Source organism: Ruditapes philippinarum, unplaced genomic scaffold, assembly GCF_026571515.1.
Source record: "Ruditapes philippinarum isolate M1 unplaced genomic scaffold, ASM2657151v2 ctg572_1_1_1_1, whole genome shotgun sequence".
In the NCBI taxonomy this organism is placed as follows: domain Eukaryota; kingdom Metazoa; phylum Mollusca; class Bivalvia; order Venerida; family Veneridae; genus Ruditapes; species Ruditapes philippinarum.
This window is the reverse complement of record NW_026866705.1, coordinates 154953-174510: the sequence shown is the minus strand read 5'-3', so window position 1 is coordinate 174510 and position 19558 is coordinate 154953. Positions and strand designations below refer to the sequence as shown.

Sequence of the window (19558 nt, the reverse complement as noted above, 5' to 3'; positions counted from 1 at the left end):
TTTTTGATTTCATAATGAAAGACCAACTTCCTATTAGAAAGGTATGTTGTTTTTTTTGTTGTTTTTTTTGTATGTCTTTTGTTTTAAAACCCCATTTTTATTTATTTCAAAACACCATATCAAGTTGTAGTTGATTTGTTTTTGTTGTTGTTGTTGTTGTTTGTTGTTGATGTTTTTCACCATTCCATTTAGATTACCCATTAACCCATTACTTCATGAGCATTTTGTGAAAAATGGCTGTTTTCATTGAAAAGTCTCCCGTTACAAGTTCAAATTGCTATAATACTATAAAAACTGCTTCAACACTAATCAAACTTGGCACAAATGTTGACTGGACCATTTCCCTTGCAACAACATGCTCAGGCTTAAATTTTCTGTTACCATGGCAACGAGGGGACATCTCAAAATTGCCAAAAATCACTATTTTGCGTTGATTTTTTCCATCATAATTGATTTCAAAGTGTGGCAACTTCTCAATGGATTGAGATAGAGTCAAATGCTTTTCCGCGTTGGTTACACGTTACCTTATGATCAATCTGAGGTCATTTATAGCCTCTCACAAGTCCAAAATTTTCTTGGCGATGAGGGGGACTCCGCCCCCCTTCAAACCCCCAAACAGAAGGGGCACATCCCCCTTCTGGCAACCCCCTGATGTATTATTTGGTTTGGGAACCGCGCCGAAAAAGTGGTCACTTTTTTTAACAACATTTCTCAAACAAAAACAAGTGTTGGGGGCCTAAATAAGGCATTTTTCACCATTTGAGACAACAAAAAGGGGGGTGATAAAGGCGTTAAAATGCGTGTATATGACGTAATGGGATGATTTTATGTTCAGCGCGAAAACAAAATATGTACTATCAAATTGGCTGAGATGAATAGAACTGAGGTTTTGCAAAATATTGTTGCATATTTACGGCATTGAAATATCTATACAAAACTTGTTTTAACAGACACCTTAATCTTCCCTAAGAGCGTATTTAGTAAAGCAATTACAGCTGAGAAACATTTCATTGGTTTATGACGAGGCAGTAATTATAATGCCTTGTAAATTAGGAGTGGAAAAGACAGGTTCTAGAGAAATAAATGACGGCAACACACCCATATTGTTTTTTAAATCTTTACAAAAAAATGGTTCTATATCTAGAAACTCTATTTTCTTGATGAAAAATGCAAAACAATCATGTGCATAATTATGGCAACAGATGTGTTGTGTTAAATTGTTAGCAATTGTGTGAAATTTTTGGAAACTATTTCGAAATTGGTATACAAAATTACTTTTAAGATTTTAATTAATTTTCTTGCCACTTTCTTTTTACAGATGTAGAATACATACATTTTATAATTAAAGATTTCTTGTAATTGTTACAGTGGCACTCTACCTGAAAGGTCATTCTCACGGTTAGTACATTTTACTAGACACTTTTTGTACATGTACATGTAGTTTAGCATGCTTTTCATGACTTTTTGTGCACAACACTTTCTCTTCTCTCCTCGACTCTGAACTGGCAACACACATACCTTTTCTCTTGTGAGTGGAGTCTTTCAACTACTTTCAACTACAGTTGATGTATCAGGTAAGTTATTCATACTATTATTCACTTGGTCCAAACTGTAATATAATTATTAATGTATATGTCTTTAGTTACGAAATGCGCAATAGACGCAATGCATGTAGCCTGTTATTATTACATATTTACCATTTTACATGCACATATACTTATCGCATTTAGAAAATGTTTAATGCTAATGAAATTGGTTCTTTCAGTGTTCATTTTTCCTACGCAGAATGCTGATGTGCGAGATGTCATATATTGCTATGAAATAAGCGTATTGTAAAATTGACATATTCAAATATAATTCCTTTCATCATTTTGCATAATGCATTGTGCATAATGGAAATTTGATTCTAATACTGTCAGGCCCGACGATCAAACGGTACTAGAGGTGGTAAAAGATATATCTCTACCATAATATCTCATTTATAATCTCATTGTAAATTATAAATTAATTATAAACTTTTAACTGCAACAGTATATTTGTTTTACTTTAATTGCTTTTGAGGGATCAACCATAATCATTTCTAAGCTCTATTATGGTCCACCTCACGCAGGTACGGATCCCCAAGGGATGTATCATTTCCGTGACAAAACATCTTTCTCTACAAACATCTGTATCTATAAATTTTAAACAACGTCTATGATATGACATGTGAATAGTATTTGTGAATACATTTAGTTGAGATAAATTTTAAACTCCATAATGTCCAGACTTTAATGTTGGAAAACATTTCTTGACTGAAACATTTATATAAAAATGCATTCCAAATAATGTTTCTGTTTTCCTTTAACCAGAGTATTTGCATTCGTTACGTCATTTATGAGTTCATGTTACTTGAACAACGAAATCCTATCAAGCTAATGGAAATTGCGCATTTTCATGACAAAAACACGTTAAATTTCAGTATTTTACTTATGTAAAGCATTACAAAATTGATTAAAATGTTTACACCTCAGTTAAATTTGTTGAAATGATACTCCAGTATTAGCAAGGGGCAAACATTATAATCCAAACATTTCTCGAATGCACTGAAATAGCTTTAGCCGGCATTTCTAATGTAAACGTTTACACACGATTGTATGAAGACTACTTTAAACTTATAGAATTACATGGCATTAGCACCCTATCACCAGGAGTCGATACAGGGCTTATTCCAAATCCAAACTTGTCTCTTTTGCCCCTATTTCAATAACGTGTACAAAGTGAATAATGTGATCTGATTCTCTGATAAATTCAAATTTTAAATTGTATAATTTTATAATTTTGCTTAACTGAAGTGAACGATATTAAGGTTTTTATTTCTTCTTCGTTTTTGACATAAGGAAAATTGATTGTTTGTTTAAGATTTGTGTAGTATTTGACTTGTTTTCAAAATTTCATATTATTCGTTCACTCTGATTATTCCAAAATAATCATTTTAATGTTCAAAATGACCTGATAATATAAAATTTGCAGATCGAGTATAATAATTATACGAAATGTGATATCTCTTAGTACTACCTTTATTAAAGAAGTCAAGCATTCTTTATGCTTTCTTATGAATTTCTATTTCATTGGAATAATTCATAATCCAACACATCTGCCTTGGCAAAAAATGTTTTTCATAGAATATAGAGGATAATATTTGCATTATAATATTATATTCTCTTAGAATAAACAAAGAAGAGATGTTAAATTCACCTTTTTGTTACATTTTTCATTACCGTAATATCAGAAATATGTACAAATGTTTATGACTTTGTGCCACGTGTTACATTTCAAATAAGTAAGATTTATTGTCAAAAAACCAACGTAATACAGTTCATATCTAGATTGAAGTGATGTGGATGTTCAAGTACATCTATCATTTATTTTACATTTAACGAAGATAATTAAAACTTTTGGCTTTAATATTTCAACACATTCTATCAAATTTTATCTATAATTATAGTTTGAATTACAGTATGCATTTCATTTAAGAAATGGAATGCAAGACGCAGGCTGTTAAAACTATATATTAAGATAATCATTAATGCACAAACATACCATTAGCTAAAAGGCGACGTTTTTGCCAGTCTTTTTAAACAGTATGTGACTGTACATATAGAACTTTCCTGTCTGATATGTTGAGAAGATTTAACACAGTTGAAGCATAACACATAAATTTAATTGTAAACTTGAAAATACTCTTCAATGGTGCTAAATAAATAAATTAAATAGCAATGTTTTGTTTCTAAAAACATCTACGATAATATTATATTTGTTGGTATTTTGATTTCTGCACCAACTAATACATAGAGGATATTGATCGAGTGTAGATTAAACACTGAATTTAATGAACGAGTGAATTAAAATTATATTGTTGATTTTGTGTGTTTTTTGTGTTTTTGTTGTGTGTTTTTTGGGGGTTTTTTTGTTTTTTTTTGTTCCTTTTTTTTCAAGAAGTTCATTTACTTCTGTGATGAACATATATGAACATAATATTCTATTTATCACATACCCAAATAAAGACTGTTGACAGTGAAAAAAACACTTTTTCATCGACGCGCCTCTAATGTAACGCAAGGATTAATCGCGTCTTGACACTATGTTATGTACCGCAAATGACGTCACGTAAGAATATATACATAGTCGTACAATACCATTTTACGGAGTCGCGAAAGCGCCACGGGTATGTTATAAATTCAACAAATATTGTAAAAAAATCTGGAAACAAAGTGATCCCTCGGAAGCATAAATCACAACAAAATTACATAAACATTGCAGACTCGGTTTGATTAAGTCTGTACATGAGGAATAATGAATATGTGCAACATCCCTCACGCCCCCTAGCACCGGCTTGAGCGGTACCCAATTCTCAACACTTAATAGTGCTGGCATCAATGATCCCGAAGGAACAGAAAAATATAACAACACTAAAGTGAAGTACGGAGTAACTTTTTACAGCTGCCACACAACACTTGACATCTGCTGTTGTAAACTGATAACTGATGTAGAAGATGTCATTTAATACACTCATTTCGTTCATTTTATGACAAAAAATTCTTTTTTATTTCATACAAAAGACGAATTTGCATGTTTTGCGAAAACATTATGTTGTTTCGATTTCAAATTTAACAAAGCAATGCATTGATCTTCTTTTCTTTCTGTTTTTTGTCAAAGAAAACTTGAGTTGATGCAAATATTTGCCAGAATATTAAGATATTTCTTTAAAGAATAACGCATACATCATCAGCTAAGTTCGGAACCCCTAAAATCACATTTGTCACAATATTTTCTATATGTATTTTACTAAATAGGACAGAAGGAAACTTAAAGTGTTTAACTTAAACAATTGATTATATGCAATGTTGTCCATATTTAAATATTCACTGTATTTATAATCTGACGATGACTGCACTTAAATTGGCACAATTTATATATATTTTTAACAAAATCAATTGTGATACATTCCTCTCAATATCAGCTGTGTAGGTATATAATACAAACTTTTAATCGCAATAAGTGGAACACTTGTCATCATTTATGCTCTACCATAGGGAGGAAATATATAAATCGTTAATCTGCTAAAATGAAAAGTTTCACAATAAAACCATTTTCAATATCTGTTAGGTAAAAGGTATAGAAGTGCTTTTTTAGAATTTATATGTCTCAATAAAATTTTATCACAAGTAAAATCTCTCCATATAATTGTATTGTACTGTAATTTATCAATAAAATATGACAAGATAATAGTAAAAGGCCTATATAATATCATATAATATTCTATGATACATTGGAATTCATTACAATTATGCCTTGCTTTTATTTAAATAGCATTTAATGGTTTCTTAAGATATACGGACAACTTCGTGTAATAACACGAATGAAATTGTAATAAAGACATACTCAAACGAAAGAAAAAGGTGCAATTACATTAACTATTGTTTATACATTTATATTTTGAATTGTCTTTTAAAATCAAAATTTAATCAACATTTTGATCTTCACCAGTATCAGATTTTATAGGTGTAAATAAACATATTGGAATATGTATGCGTGTACCGACCAACATTAGGTAAAGCAAAACAAAACTATTTCCTTATAACTTTTACTATATTTTCAATGTAATATCGAATATAACTACAAAAAGTATACAAAAGAATGTTATTACAATCTTTTGTTTTGTATATTTTCAAAATTTTACCGATCATATGAATTCATCCACTTCTTAATATGTATTCTAACTGCAATACTATTAATTGCCATTATGGAATAATGTTTGTGCTTCATTGTTGTACTTTTTGTTTTTGTCTTTATATAATATTTAAGCATAGCATATTTAAATTACTGTTCGAAAATGTTATATTTATGCTATGTGCAAGTGCGAGGCACATTTTATAGTAAATAAGGAAAAAGACAATGGAGTTCAGAAAACATTTTGAGTTTCACTTCTAGACATTACTCACAGTTTTGATGATTAAGACTTGATATTGAAAGGTCAGTGTTAATGTAGTTTTTAGCTAACCTTTCAAATATGCACCTGTTTCTCTTCAAATCATTTCTTAATATACTGCGTTATTCTCTATTAAATGAATTCAGACAATAGCGTTTTAGGTGCAAAATTAATTACGGTACTATGTTCCTTCACAACATTTTAATGCATGTTTTAATCGTTAAAACACATTTTCATTAGACACACCATGTAAGAATTAGTTCATACGACTGTTTTATGTGCAAACATATGTACCATAAACGTGTCAGAAATAATACAACGTTGCTGCTTTGAACATAAACTGTGTAGATAGTTCTGTGCTCGTTGATAATTCTTAGAACTCACTCATTGACTGTTTTCCCGCTTAATGTCTTAAATGATTTTTTTTCTAATCCAGATATATTTTGTGTATGTATGTTAGGGATATATATAAATATTAAAATAAATCATGAATCACAGTTTGACTGAATAGCGAACAATGCAGGCACGGATGTGCAGGCTGATCTTATTCTGCATTAACCGACAGAAGGCTAAGAGTTAAATTACTCATATTTAATCAAAATGTAGTTAAAGAGTACTGAATTTTATTAGTTTTTGTACTGTTAAAGAAATTTTCAATTTCTACAATGAAATCACAATCTTTTATAAATAATTCATTTGACAAAAACAATAAGCACTAAATAAGACACAGGCGCCTTGACTATATGCAAAATAGTTCTGTCTGTTAAATTCGTTACCCGAGTTAATAATTGCATCCGTTGTCAATACAACCTGTTGCAAAAATGTTGAAAGCACTCAATTTATTAGGTAGGAAACAACAAAAACAAGCAATCATTCAATGTTTTTTCTGATGCATTTAACGTAGTCAAGAATCAGCAATAAAAATCACGAAACTGTTTATATCATTACATTATTTATTACGACCGACTGGGAACAAAAACATAGACATGCGTATACATTATGCAGCTCAATGAATCATGAAAGAAGCTGACAGTTAAAAATATAAAATCCAAAATAATCATTTCTGCTCGCGAACATGATTGTAATCTGCTCGATTTGTGGTACGAAACAACTTTAAACATAATGATGTAGGCGCTATTGTTTAACATGTTCTTGCCACATGCTTCCTTGAAAACGTATGGAAAATAATATTCATATAGCATATTTGCTTAAGCTCAGAAGATACAACAGCGATACACATTCATTTGTATCCATTTTGCAAAAGTTATTTTATGTTTTCTTATTAGAATATCTTTTAATAATATGTTTAATAATTTACGTTAAGGTGACAACGGAGTCAATTATCACTGAAAATACCTAAAAAGAGATTTTTTGCTTATTAGATTTATCAACCTTTTCTGAACACATGCGTGATTTAATTTTGGAAGCAGCTAGTCCAAAAAATGTGTTTTTAAACTTTTTAAAACGGTACCTACACCATTTTTATCTGCTATTCGCGTAACCTGTCAATTATCGATAACGCTCCGCCCCTTGCATCCATGAGGGAAATCGGTAGGTCCATATATCCGTGAATTACCGGTCCATACTGGTCCATGCCAGCCCGCATAGCTCAATCGGTTAGAGCACGAGACTTGTAATCTCGACATTGTGGGTTCGATTCCAGGGCTGGCCAACTAAAATTACTAGGTCCCGTGTATGAGTGCTTAAACACTTGGCACGTTAAAGAACCAGGGGAAGCTTCTGGAATTGGGGCATCTTTCTGTATCTGTATCTTGCACTATCCTCCAAAATCTAAAATGACTAATGCTCTTCTGGAGGACTCGCCCAAATGGGTAACCGGTGGCGAGTATAAATAAACTCAAATACACACACATACTGGTCCATACTACTCGTAATCCATGTATCGTCAAATACCGTACATGTTTTACGAATATATCAAAATTATATCGTCTACCTTTTATTTAGACTTTTTTTATAAATTAAGAAATTGTCGGCCAATGTACGTTACAAAATGTATGAAACATAAATAATTAAGCATAGCGGCAAATCGCACGACCACGGGGTTGATTAAAAATGTAGTTGCTAAAATATCCATAATGTGTGAAAATAATTTGTCTGTCCCGTTAATCTAATAGATATTACATTGAGTTTATGGACTTGTGTACGGATTCAAGGGCTTGCTTTACATTCAACCTCGTTTCCTATTAATGTTAAGTAAAACAACAACAAAAATAGACAACATGTTTTATGTGAACGCCTATATGACTTGTGGTAAGGTGTCCCTGACAAATTTCTAAACCATTTTAGATTGTTTAAGGATGATTATTTCTCTATGGATCAATAAAAAAAGATATTAATATATATAATCAGTGAATGCTTCGAATAAATTGTTCGCAAGTAAATCGAACACAGTACTAATAAACCTGGGACAAAGTGTGGAATTTATTGTATATCCAAGTAGAAACTGGATCTCTATGCCGTGCACCGCATATTCATCATAATAGAAGTCAAAAAGGTCAGATCATAATGATCGAGTGATACCTTTTATTTCTATTAAAATATGTGAAGCATTTATATCAATTTGGAGGAAAAAATATATAATATCCCGTTCTTATCATCTACCATGGACTTTAAAAGACCGTCATATGCAGAAGCTCAGTTTTTAACTTCATACACGAATACACAGAGTGACACTGGTATAATATAATAATAATGCTGCTGATGATAATAATAATAAACTTCAAAGGTGAAACAATTAAATACCCCGCTAGCGGTGCTCAAATGCGTTCCATTACCCCCCACCGAGCGCCTCAAATTTTACCGATAGTCACGTGACATGTGCGACAGATACCAGACGGACAGTAAATCACGTTAAGATTTGAAGACATTTCTGTTATAAACTGATATTTATCAGCAGCTTTTTAATTGGTCAGATGTCACTGGGTCATAAAATGTTGTTAGAGTATGTTACCGCAACTTGTGACCCTCTCTGGTGCGATATTTGTGTATTTTGCAATCATTCAGCGTGAAACGTAGGGGTCCGAGAGAGAACAACCGATTTATGACACTTCGTTTGATACGGGTCGGACTAACTTTGAATCGGCATAAATTTTTAATAATCAAGCAATTAACATGCGGTTTAAAGCACATGAAAGGGAATTCATTTACGGAGGGAACCGTGTCAGGGATTTTTGTTTGCTCAATCAGCGACTTAATTATCTTTAATTACGTAATATGTATGGTGAAAAAAAGTCGCATAAAATGTTTGACGTTACGTAATATTTTTCTGAGAAGAGATAGAAAAAAATTTGAGACACGGTTCCCCAGATATTATAAGTACGTTTATTTTCCAAAAGTTGGATGACAAAAATATAAAAAAATGACTTTGATATGACGATTTAAAATTTTAGGATTTTTATTAAAAATCAATCATTTACAAAGGTATTTTTTCAAATATGTTATTTTTTATGATGATCAACGTCATTTAATGCACAAAGATTAAATAACTAACAATTAATTATTACTAAAATAAGTTGGTTTAAATGACATTTATGTGAGTACCACGGAAAGTGTCTGTTGTCACCTTAATCGATGCCATTCTTTTTCTTACAACGAGAAGGCCTGTGACTGGAGATTCCTGCAAGTATATTTCGGAACAACTGTCTGTTTCATCAATACGCCGCGTCTTTTTGAAATAAAGCACATGGAAATTGTATTGTCGACTCCATAATTATATCAATCTAGCTTTTTATACATTGTTGTTAATGAATGATCTCATTAGTCCATTCTACGTTATTTCGTTCTTGATAATAAGTTGTTTGCTTTTCTAGACATTCGCATTTAAAATAGACGTTGCAAAATGTAGAAAAAATGTAAAGGAAGCAATATTAGATTATTTCTGTATTTATATTTAGAAAATCTTCTTTCTAGGAAAGATATACTAGTATACATTATTTTTGTTATATCTTTTTGCAATTCAAAAGCCTTCCCTATCAAGTTGAACATATTTTAATGAAGGTTGTGGACATACGTATGTCACATATTACGATTAGAAATACGTTCAGGAGTAAATAACAATTTGAGTCTTAAAATGTGACGTAGTCATTTTATTGAGAAATATCATTTAGATGACTGCATAAACAATAATGTAAACAAAAATCTCTAGTTCGACACTGGCTTCTAGTAAAACATTATCTTTATAGACGGAATATTGAAGAAAACATAAATTTTACACAAACTATGAATGAACAGCTTTGCTCGTGATGCTAGGTAATATTTATGTTGCTTGAAAAGTGATTAACAGTAAAATTTATAGTTTGTTGATTTACACATCGGTGATGAAATCACGAATTATTTATCATTATACAAAATATAATATTTGGCTTGTATCGTTAATTCACGACTACCGAATGATAAGACTTTTCATCTCTGACGGCCTCTAGAATAGAGTTAATTTGTATTCAAAATAACAATCTTGTATTTGAATGTCCCAACGGACATGAAATTAAAATAAAATAATCTGGTGAAAACAAAAGCAAACATTTTGTCAACTTCAGGCAGAAGAAATGATTGTATGAACTGCTAAGCATTATAAAAACACACGCACACATGCGCATGCACGCACGCACACTCACGTTCTCTGCATTATTGTAGGAAAGTTTTGCTATCCTAATTCATTAATGCATTCATAGAGGATACATCCTTGTAAAATAATGTTGAAAGTACTCAATTTATTACATAGAAAATACAAAAAGGCCATCATTCATCTAAAATGTTTCTGATGCATAAATCAACTTAGTGTCAAGTTTTTACAAACATTAACAACAAAAAAAACGATCAAGGATCTGTTTATATCATAACAGAAAACACAATCAAATGGCTTGTGCATAGATATTGTAATCTCAATAAATAACTATGTACCAGACATTATGAAACACTAAATGTAAAAAAACACTGCAAACTGATTGTTATGTGGGAATTTATATTTCCCATGTTATTCAGAAATTCTTGATGCAAAATCCGATAGATTACGATGGTCCTACAAATAATTCTGCCATTGACATTTTAAACGCTTCGTTTTATCAATATTAAGAGTATTCCCTTGTTACCTTGTCCGAATACATATTTATAATCGTTTTGAGGCATTTATAAACAGCACTGCAAATGAAACATCTGGGCATAAATTCCTTTCCGAAACTCATTTCCTAAGCCGTGAAAATAAAAAGAATTCCCAATGACTCGATTTATAGGTGAAAAGGGTGAATAGGTTTACACAATTGTCAGAAATCATACAAGACGGCAATTGCGCATTCTGATCGACCACAACTTTTACGACAGTGAAGTTTGTTTTAGTTATCATCTTCGTTCGGTAGTTTTAAACTGAACCGTGTGCGCATTAAAATCAAACATCATACATCTTAGTGCGCCATTTCATGTCGCTCAGAATGTGAATTATTTTCAGCCATATTTTGGTCAGTTTTATGACTGCATGTATTTTAATTTGAAATAAATTTTCAACAATTGAAACTTGCAGGGAATAAGCAGATATCGTTTAATTTTGGATACAATGTTCAAATGCACTGAAACATTTTTAAATGTTTTTGATGGATTCTGGAAGCCAATTTATTACTGACAAAACTTTTGGCATGACTCTCGATATATACTCTATTCTTAGTCAACCGAATGTCGTTTCGAATTTTTATTAAAACAACTTTAAATACAATGTCATCATAAAGGTCCCAAAAGGGGAATAAAACAAAAACATTTACAAGATTGCAAATTATCTTGTTCTTTATCAATTTGAAACTAAATGACCACCTGACTAGAAAATTTGTACCCAACACAATAGTGTATTTACCCCTTGTGGCTGAGGGCTTGCCAGTAATAGTTGAGATATGAGAATTGCAGCCACTGTTTATCCCTGCTTGATCGTAAAAGGCTTAATATCTTAAATGCGCTTATCCATTTTTCAAACTGAGCATTTTAGGAACAATTTGGAAACTGACTATATAGCGAGCAGTGCAGGTCATGATTTAACGACACGGATGCGTGGTTTATTCTTGTCTGTATTGGATATATATATTTTTTATCATTTATTATTTCTTTTTTAACATTATTATTATTATTATTCATTTCAAAATCCCATATCAAGTTGTTTTTGTTTTGTTTTTGTTGTTGTTGAATTTTCCCCGATTCCATTCTGACGTAAAACGCAAAATAGGATACTCACAGTGTACTATCGAAGTGGCTGGGATGAATACAACTGAGGGTTGCATATTCTTGGCATTGAAAATTCTGTACAACAGACACCTTAATCTTCCCTAAGAGCGTATTTAGTAAAGCAATTACAGCTGAGAAACATTTGATTGTTTTATGATGAGGAAGTAATTATAACGCCTTGTAAGTTAGGAGTGGAAAAGACAGGTTCTAGAGAAATAAATGACGGCAACACACCTATATTCTTTTTTAATTTTTTTTTTTACAAAAATGTGTTTCTGTATTTAGAAACTATTTTCTTGATAAAATGCAAAAACAATCACGTGCATAGTTATGGCAGCAGATGCGCTGGGTTAAATTGTTAGCAATTGTGTAATGTTTTGAAAACTATTGCGAATTTGGCATACAAAATTACTTTTTAGATTTCAATTAATTTTCTTGCCACTTTCCTTTTATAGATGTAAAATACATACATTTTATAATTAAAGATTCCTTGTAATAATTAATGTATTGCCTAAAATTACGAAATGCGCAATAAATGCATTGCATGTGTAGCCTGTCATCCTTGTATATTTACCATTCTACATGCATATATACTTATCGCAGAACGCGCATGCGCGAGATGTCATATATTGCTATGAAATAAGTGTTTTGTTTTCATTACTTTCGGGGACCCCTGAGCACTATTATGGTCCACCTCAGGCACTGAAAGTACGGATCCCCAAAGGGATCTATCATTTCCATGACTGAACCTCGTTCGGTATAAACATCTGTATCATTTTTTTTAAACAACGTCATGACTTGTAGGTCTGTGGCATGACGTGCGACTAGTACTTGTGAATACATTAGCTTAGCTGCCATCAATTTTAAACTCCATAATCTTCAGACTTTAATGTTGGAAAACATTTCTAGACTGAAACATTTATATAAAAATTTATTCTAAATACTGTATCTGTTTTGCTTTAACCAGATTCTTTGCATTCGTTACATCATTTACGAGATCCTGTTACTTGAACAACAAAATTCAATCAAGCTAATGGAAATTGCGCATTTTCATGACAAGTACTTTGAGAAAAGTGTTTCACATGCATTTAAACTAGAATGATTTATTTATCTCTAGAAACAAACTAGCCTAAACAAAACACGTTCAGTTTCAGTATTTTACTTATGTAAGGGATTACAAAAATGATTAAAATGTTTACACCTCAGTTAAATTTGTTAAAATGATACTCCAGTATTAGCAAGGGGCAAACATTATAATCCAAACATTTCTCGAATGCATTGAAATAGCTTTAGCCGGCATTTCTAACGTAAACATTTACACACGATTGTATGAAGACTACTTTAAACATATAGAATTACATGGCATTAACACCCTATCACCAGGAGCCGATACAGGACCCATTCCAAATCCAAAATTGTCTCTTTTGCCCCTAATTCAATAACGTGTACAAAGTGAATAAGTGTAATCTGATTCTCTGATAAATTCAAATTTTAAATTGTATAATTTTATAATTTTGCTTAACTGAAGTGAACGATACTAAGGTTTTTATTTCTTCTTCGTTTATGACATAAGAAAAATTTATTGTTTGTTTAAGATTTGTGTTTCATATCATTCGCTCAATCTGATTATTCCAAAATAATCATTTTAATTTTCAAAATGACCTGATAATATACAATTTGTATACACATTTTGCTCAAAATAGGCCATTAAGCGCACAAAAAACTGTATTTCAATTTACTTGGAAGTATATTTCTTTATTACATATTGCATATTTTACCGGTTTAAGTGCACCAGCCGTTCTCTGTGAGAATTTCAAATTGCATTTTTAAGATTTGTGGACCTCGGTGGTGCTTTTTAAAGTATGACAGCAAAAGATGATCGCAGGCATCTGAACCGAATGCCCGAATCTGCAGATGCATTCATCCCTTACAGATTAATAGTTATGGCTAACAATTGCTTCTGTATTTCTGTATTTTTGTTTTAGTTTTTAAGAGCGTTTATAGGTACAATGTATATTTTATCTTGTAGGCTCGCAGTATAATAATTATTCTATCGTATGTTATCTATAATTATAGTTTGAATTACGGTATGCCTATCATTTAAGAAATGAAATGCAAGACGCAGGATGTTATAACTATATATCAATATAATCATTAATGCACAAACAATCCAACTAGCTAGAAGGCGACTTTTGCAAGTCTTTTTAAGCGGTATGTGACTGTTTATATAGAACTTTCCTGTCTGATATGTTGAGAAGATTTACCACAGTTGTAGCATAACATATTAATGTAATTGTAAACTTGAAAATACTCTTCAATGGTGCTTAATAAATAAATCAAATAGCAATGTTTTGTTTCTAAAAACATCTACGATAATATTATATTTGTTGGTATTTTGATTTATCTTAAAATATACTGCACCAAATTATTAGAGGATATTGATCGAGTGTAGATTAAACACATAATTTAATGAACGAGTGGAATAAAATGGCCGCCGCCACGAGAAAAGGGGCACTCGGGCAATTTTTGACGATTTTTATTTTTTATTATAATCTTGTAGAAATTTTATTTGTCTGGGTAAATCTTTTTATTTTATGTCGATATTCGATTTTTTAAGTAAGATACAGCGATTTAACTAAACACACCTTAACTAAATTTGCGACATCATCATCAAATTTGCGTGACGTCAAACGTAATTCCAACGAGTCTTAGTAATAAAAAGTGACAACGGGCTACAGTTAAAGAGAAAAATGTGTGTTTTAAACAAACACTATTTTATTGTTTGTTATAATGCACGCTGAAACAAAACAATCAACTGTTCCTTTTTCAGTTCAGATTAACTTAATTTTAATATCACAACGTTCATTCCTCAGCAAGTCGAGGACAAGTCTCATCTTGGTACGCAGGACGCACGTATTTCCTAACGTGCCGGTAAAGGTATTCTCGTCGTTGACGACTTAAACCAGCTGGCTGGATAGAATCGGGAAATGATCCTTCTGGCAGAACAATGTTTCTCCTCATCAATGGAACGCGGATTTCGTCACTATTTGACCTTTCTTTGACAAATATCGCAGTTTTGTCTCCGGCTGTAAATCTGAAGCTGTGGTACTTTTGAATTCCTTTCAGCTGCAGAAAATATCTCGTCAGATACGATTTCCAGTCATACCTATTATAAAAAATAAACGACTAAAATGATTTATTAAGAAATAAAATATGTAGCGCGAATCAGCACTACAATAATCATTTAGCTTAATACGTCCAGCCTGATCATTAAGCCTACTCAAATTGAAGATTATATGCGACATTGTTAAAAGTAAAACCAAATAAGAAATTCAACGTTCAAATATCAGTATTTAATGCAAAACTGTGCTCTATTTTATCTTTTCAATATTTTACCAAATTTCTATTACTTTAAACGCATACTTTAATATCGTGAATAGCAGGAATCATCATTACGTCAGTAAATCTTATCGATGTATTATATGGCCTTAATTAAAGAGCGTAACTTACAAATACACCGATTCTCATATTAGGAGACAGATTTAAGAATAGAGTTAATAAAATTTTTGTCAATATAAAAAGGACAATTTACCAAGTCCATGATTGATCGCCATTTGCATTTCGGTACAGGACAGCGAAATTGTCTTTCGCCGATTTCTCCACGATGTCCGCAAACTGGCTCAAACTCTCACAATCCGATCTTTTAAATAACTTCTTAATCCGCCCGAACCCTCCATCAACAAGACATCTAAAATAAATGTACAGTATATAATTTTATATTTTCTCCGTATAATAAAATAAGTAAAATAGGAAGTATTCTCTACTTTTATATTCATTTCTCCGTATAATGGCAATACATATGTAGTTGTTTAGTGAACATTGTGAAAATTCGTTTTTACTTTTTTTATAAAATGCACCAAGTTAGCCAGTTTCAAGCAAAAATCAATTTCTTGCTTGAAAATTCATGTACGTGGCATAGGATCGTACACTTCATTACATATGCAAATACTTTACTTTTGATATAATCATTATCATCTTCAATACGAAAAATAATAGTTTCAAGTTTGTATCTCAATACTTGAGAAAATGTATTTTAACTAAATTTCGACTCTGTTTTTCATGTGCATCAATTAAAGTATTCATACTTGTCCTTTATTCGAAGGAATTGAATTGTTCATATTTTGATAAAACTAATCCTTTATGAGCGTGAATAAATGTTTTTTTTAATAAGATATCATCTCATGAATTTTTCTGCAATGGAATGAAGGGACGCTTTACCATTAATTCAATTAAGTAAAAAAACATGAAACTTACTTTGTATGTCCAGGGATAGCCATAAGTAATGTTATATTTTCATGCAATCCCATATTTATTCTCCAACTCAGGTATGCCAGCGTGAATCTATTTTTGTTTTGAGCTGTAAATAGAAATATAAAAAGCTTTTTTTTAAGATCAGGTTTTAAATCAAGTCTTTGTTAATACTACTATTACACTGATTTAGAATGAGGAATATTCGCGGTGTTATTACAAAAAAATGATACAAAGCTCATACGGTATAAAACGATACTTTACTCAATAACATACCTCCACAATTATCAGCATGTAGATAAAGACCTTTTTCTCCAAATCCATAGTTAGAGAGACTGTGGTGAAGCATACTAATCACTGAGTTTGGACCGTGAGTTCCGCCACCATCTAAACCTGTGCAGTATATATGAAAATATTGTTTTAACAGGTAAGATAGAAATTGCGTACAAAATAATTGTTAAAAGAAATACATACAGAATACTGTATAATGAATTTATAATGCATAAAGTAATGCAAATACCTATTGACTGATCCTCGTCAATCAAGTAGTTAAACTGTTCTCCTGTAGAATCTACCCGTATTCCGAACATGTTTATTTTTCTACCGGTCACAAAATATATTGGACCCATTTGCCGGCTATGATGTGGTATTGTAACGCACTGGCTGTAGTCAAACGTAAAGAGCACCTAAAACAACGAAAATTTGTAGTGCTATTTGTATTACATAATGTACTCGTATGATGTATTGACAGTCATCATTTTACAAATTTAAATATACAGAAACGTCATGTGTTGCTGAATAATAAAGTCATGGTTCAAATTTCAATGGAAAAAAAATGAAATTCGTACATGAAAAAATATGGATTAAACTAATCCTGGATTAGATGAATGTGCTATCAAACATAACGATTTTATTTATCAAATTTAATTTTATCAGCATTTATTTCCTTCTTTATTCTCTTTCATTACTTCATCTATCATTCATACTGTAGCAATTTGATAGTTCATTTGTGGTATTTGATTATATTTTATCATGACATAAGCTACAAATAAAGTATACATAGTTATAGTTAAATACAAGATTAGTGATTTATTTTAAAAAGTAAGATTCATAATAAGAAGCGATCGAATGTAACTATTATAGCAACGTACTTTGTTTAAATCTGCGGATACTGGAGTTACTGGTCTGTCATGTCGTCTGTGAGTTGACATTTCTTCTCTTGCCTGGACAACTGCTGTCTGATATACTTCTCGTTCAGCCTTTGCATCCTGTAAATATAGTGCATAAACATTAATCAAATTTTGTGACGTATGTTTTATATTTTTTTCTTTCAACATCAAGAAACATAAATTATAAAAGCAACGGATGTTGTCATTTATTATGAAGTTCATCGTTAAGCAACTTAAAAAAATAAATCAATTAATTTACCTGCACGTGTTCACGGAGATGATTTGCTGCATCTAATTTTGCCGCCTCTGTCACAGCATCTACAACCTTGTGGCGTAAAAGTTCACACTTATGACAAACATCATCTTTTGGAGTCATTATTCTTATGTGCGGCACAACATTACTCCAAACGTTCTTAAACGATGACAATCCAATCTTTCTAACCTGAGACTCTATACAGGCTTGAGAATATAATGTGTGCAGACTACATTTTGTGAGATTAGATGGCAGCAATATAGGAGCTTCTCCGTCATGTCCTCTCGGAGCTGCAGGCATGGGTAAACCATGTATGTCGGCATACCATATCAACCAGTCAACACAAAACCTGATCTCATTGTATCCAAGAGCATGATGCGGTCTTCGTCCGGTGTTGCCATGGGTACGTGGTACTGCCCCATTCATACTAAAATGGTCAACGATGTTCCTCAACGATTTCTTTCCTATATCGTTTATATATAAAAACACGTCCTTGCACACCTTTTTTCCCTGAAACACGTACCTAAATCTTGTCCTTTTTCTACGTTTACCTTTCAAAGTTTCATCAGCACTTACTTGTTGAAGGCTTCCCATAATGAACATTTCCTTCTCACCCCTGTCCATTTCTCTAAGTGACAATATATGGTTATTAATTGTGTCTTCTTCAAAGCTATCCATGCAGTTAGATTTGCATTTACACAGTTTTATATTCTCACAGTTAGATGTATCGTTATCATTGGTGTTATTGTCGTCAAGCTCTGACCCTGATTGTTCAGAATAACAAGAGTGTGTGTTGCTCATATAGTCATGGACTCTTGACGAAATACTATTTTCTACATTTTCTAACGCATTTTCTAAATCTTCTTCTTCTTCTTCACTGTCCCACTCCTGACTAAGATTTCCGATCGCCTCATGATCATCGCTTTGTGACATAATTTCTGAAGCAACGCCAAATTCCTGAAACAACCCATCCAGCTCCTGAAAGTAAAAAAAAAAAAAATAAGCAATAAAAAAAAAAAATACTTCCCGGCCGAGGATTGAACCCTGACCGCGAGCATGCTACGCAAGGAGCTTAACCCCACGGCCACCACATCAACATTCAGAAAATTGTGTAAATTTTCTAGTGTATCTTGAACTCACCCAAAAAAATCGATAACAAGGGAGACTACCTAGTTGCTTAGCAGTATGACAACAAACAACTGTCAATAACATAATTTTCAAAGATCGATCAATAAAGGCTTCTAGGAGCATAAAAAAATAACTGAAGTTTATATCCGTACAAATCAATTGATTTGCTCGTTTTAAATACATTGATTTTTGTTTTAAATACAATCTTTTATGATGTTAAAAAAAATTCTCTGCGCACGGCAGACGAGTGGTTTAAAAGCAAGTTTTCTTCATTATATAAATTTATTTGTAACAATAACTGCATGTAATATATATATTACCTCAAATTCATCCATTTCTGATGGTAAAATACCCTCTAGGTTTAAAAATCACGACTTAAATCACCATTTAGCAACCTGTTGTAATGTTTACGGAAATAACGAAGCGGTCGTACTATTCCCGGACTTTTTCACGGTGCGTCAAAATTGCCCGAGTGCCCCTTTTCTCATGGCGGCGGTCAAATTATATTGA

General features: G+C 31.9%; 1 protein-coding gene across 1 annotated transcript; it reads right to left on the bottom strand.

The window, feature by feature from the left end:
* Positions 1–14943: 14943 nt before the first annotated feature.
* On the bottom strand, positions 14944–19253 carry LOC132733416 (uncharacterized). Its single transcript, XM_060720064.1, has 7 exons — positions 17927–19253; positions 17650–17766; positions 17019–17184; positions 16775–16891; positions 16505–16607; positions 15783–15938; positions 14944–15356 (listed from the first exon to the last, which is right to left on the bottom strand). Exons 1-7 carry the CDS (start codon positions 18851–18853, stop codon positions 15053–15055), a joined length of 1890 nt encoding a protein of 629 aa, XP_060576047.1. The 5' UTR covers positions 18854–19253; the 3' UTR covers positions 14944–15052.
* Positions 19254–19558: the final 305 nt, after the last annotated feature.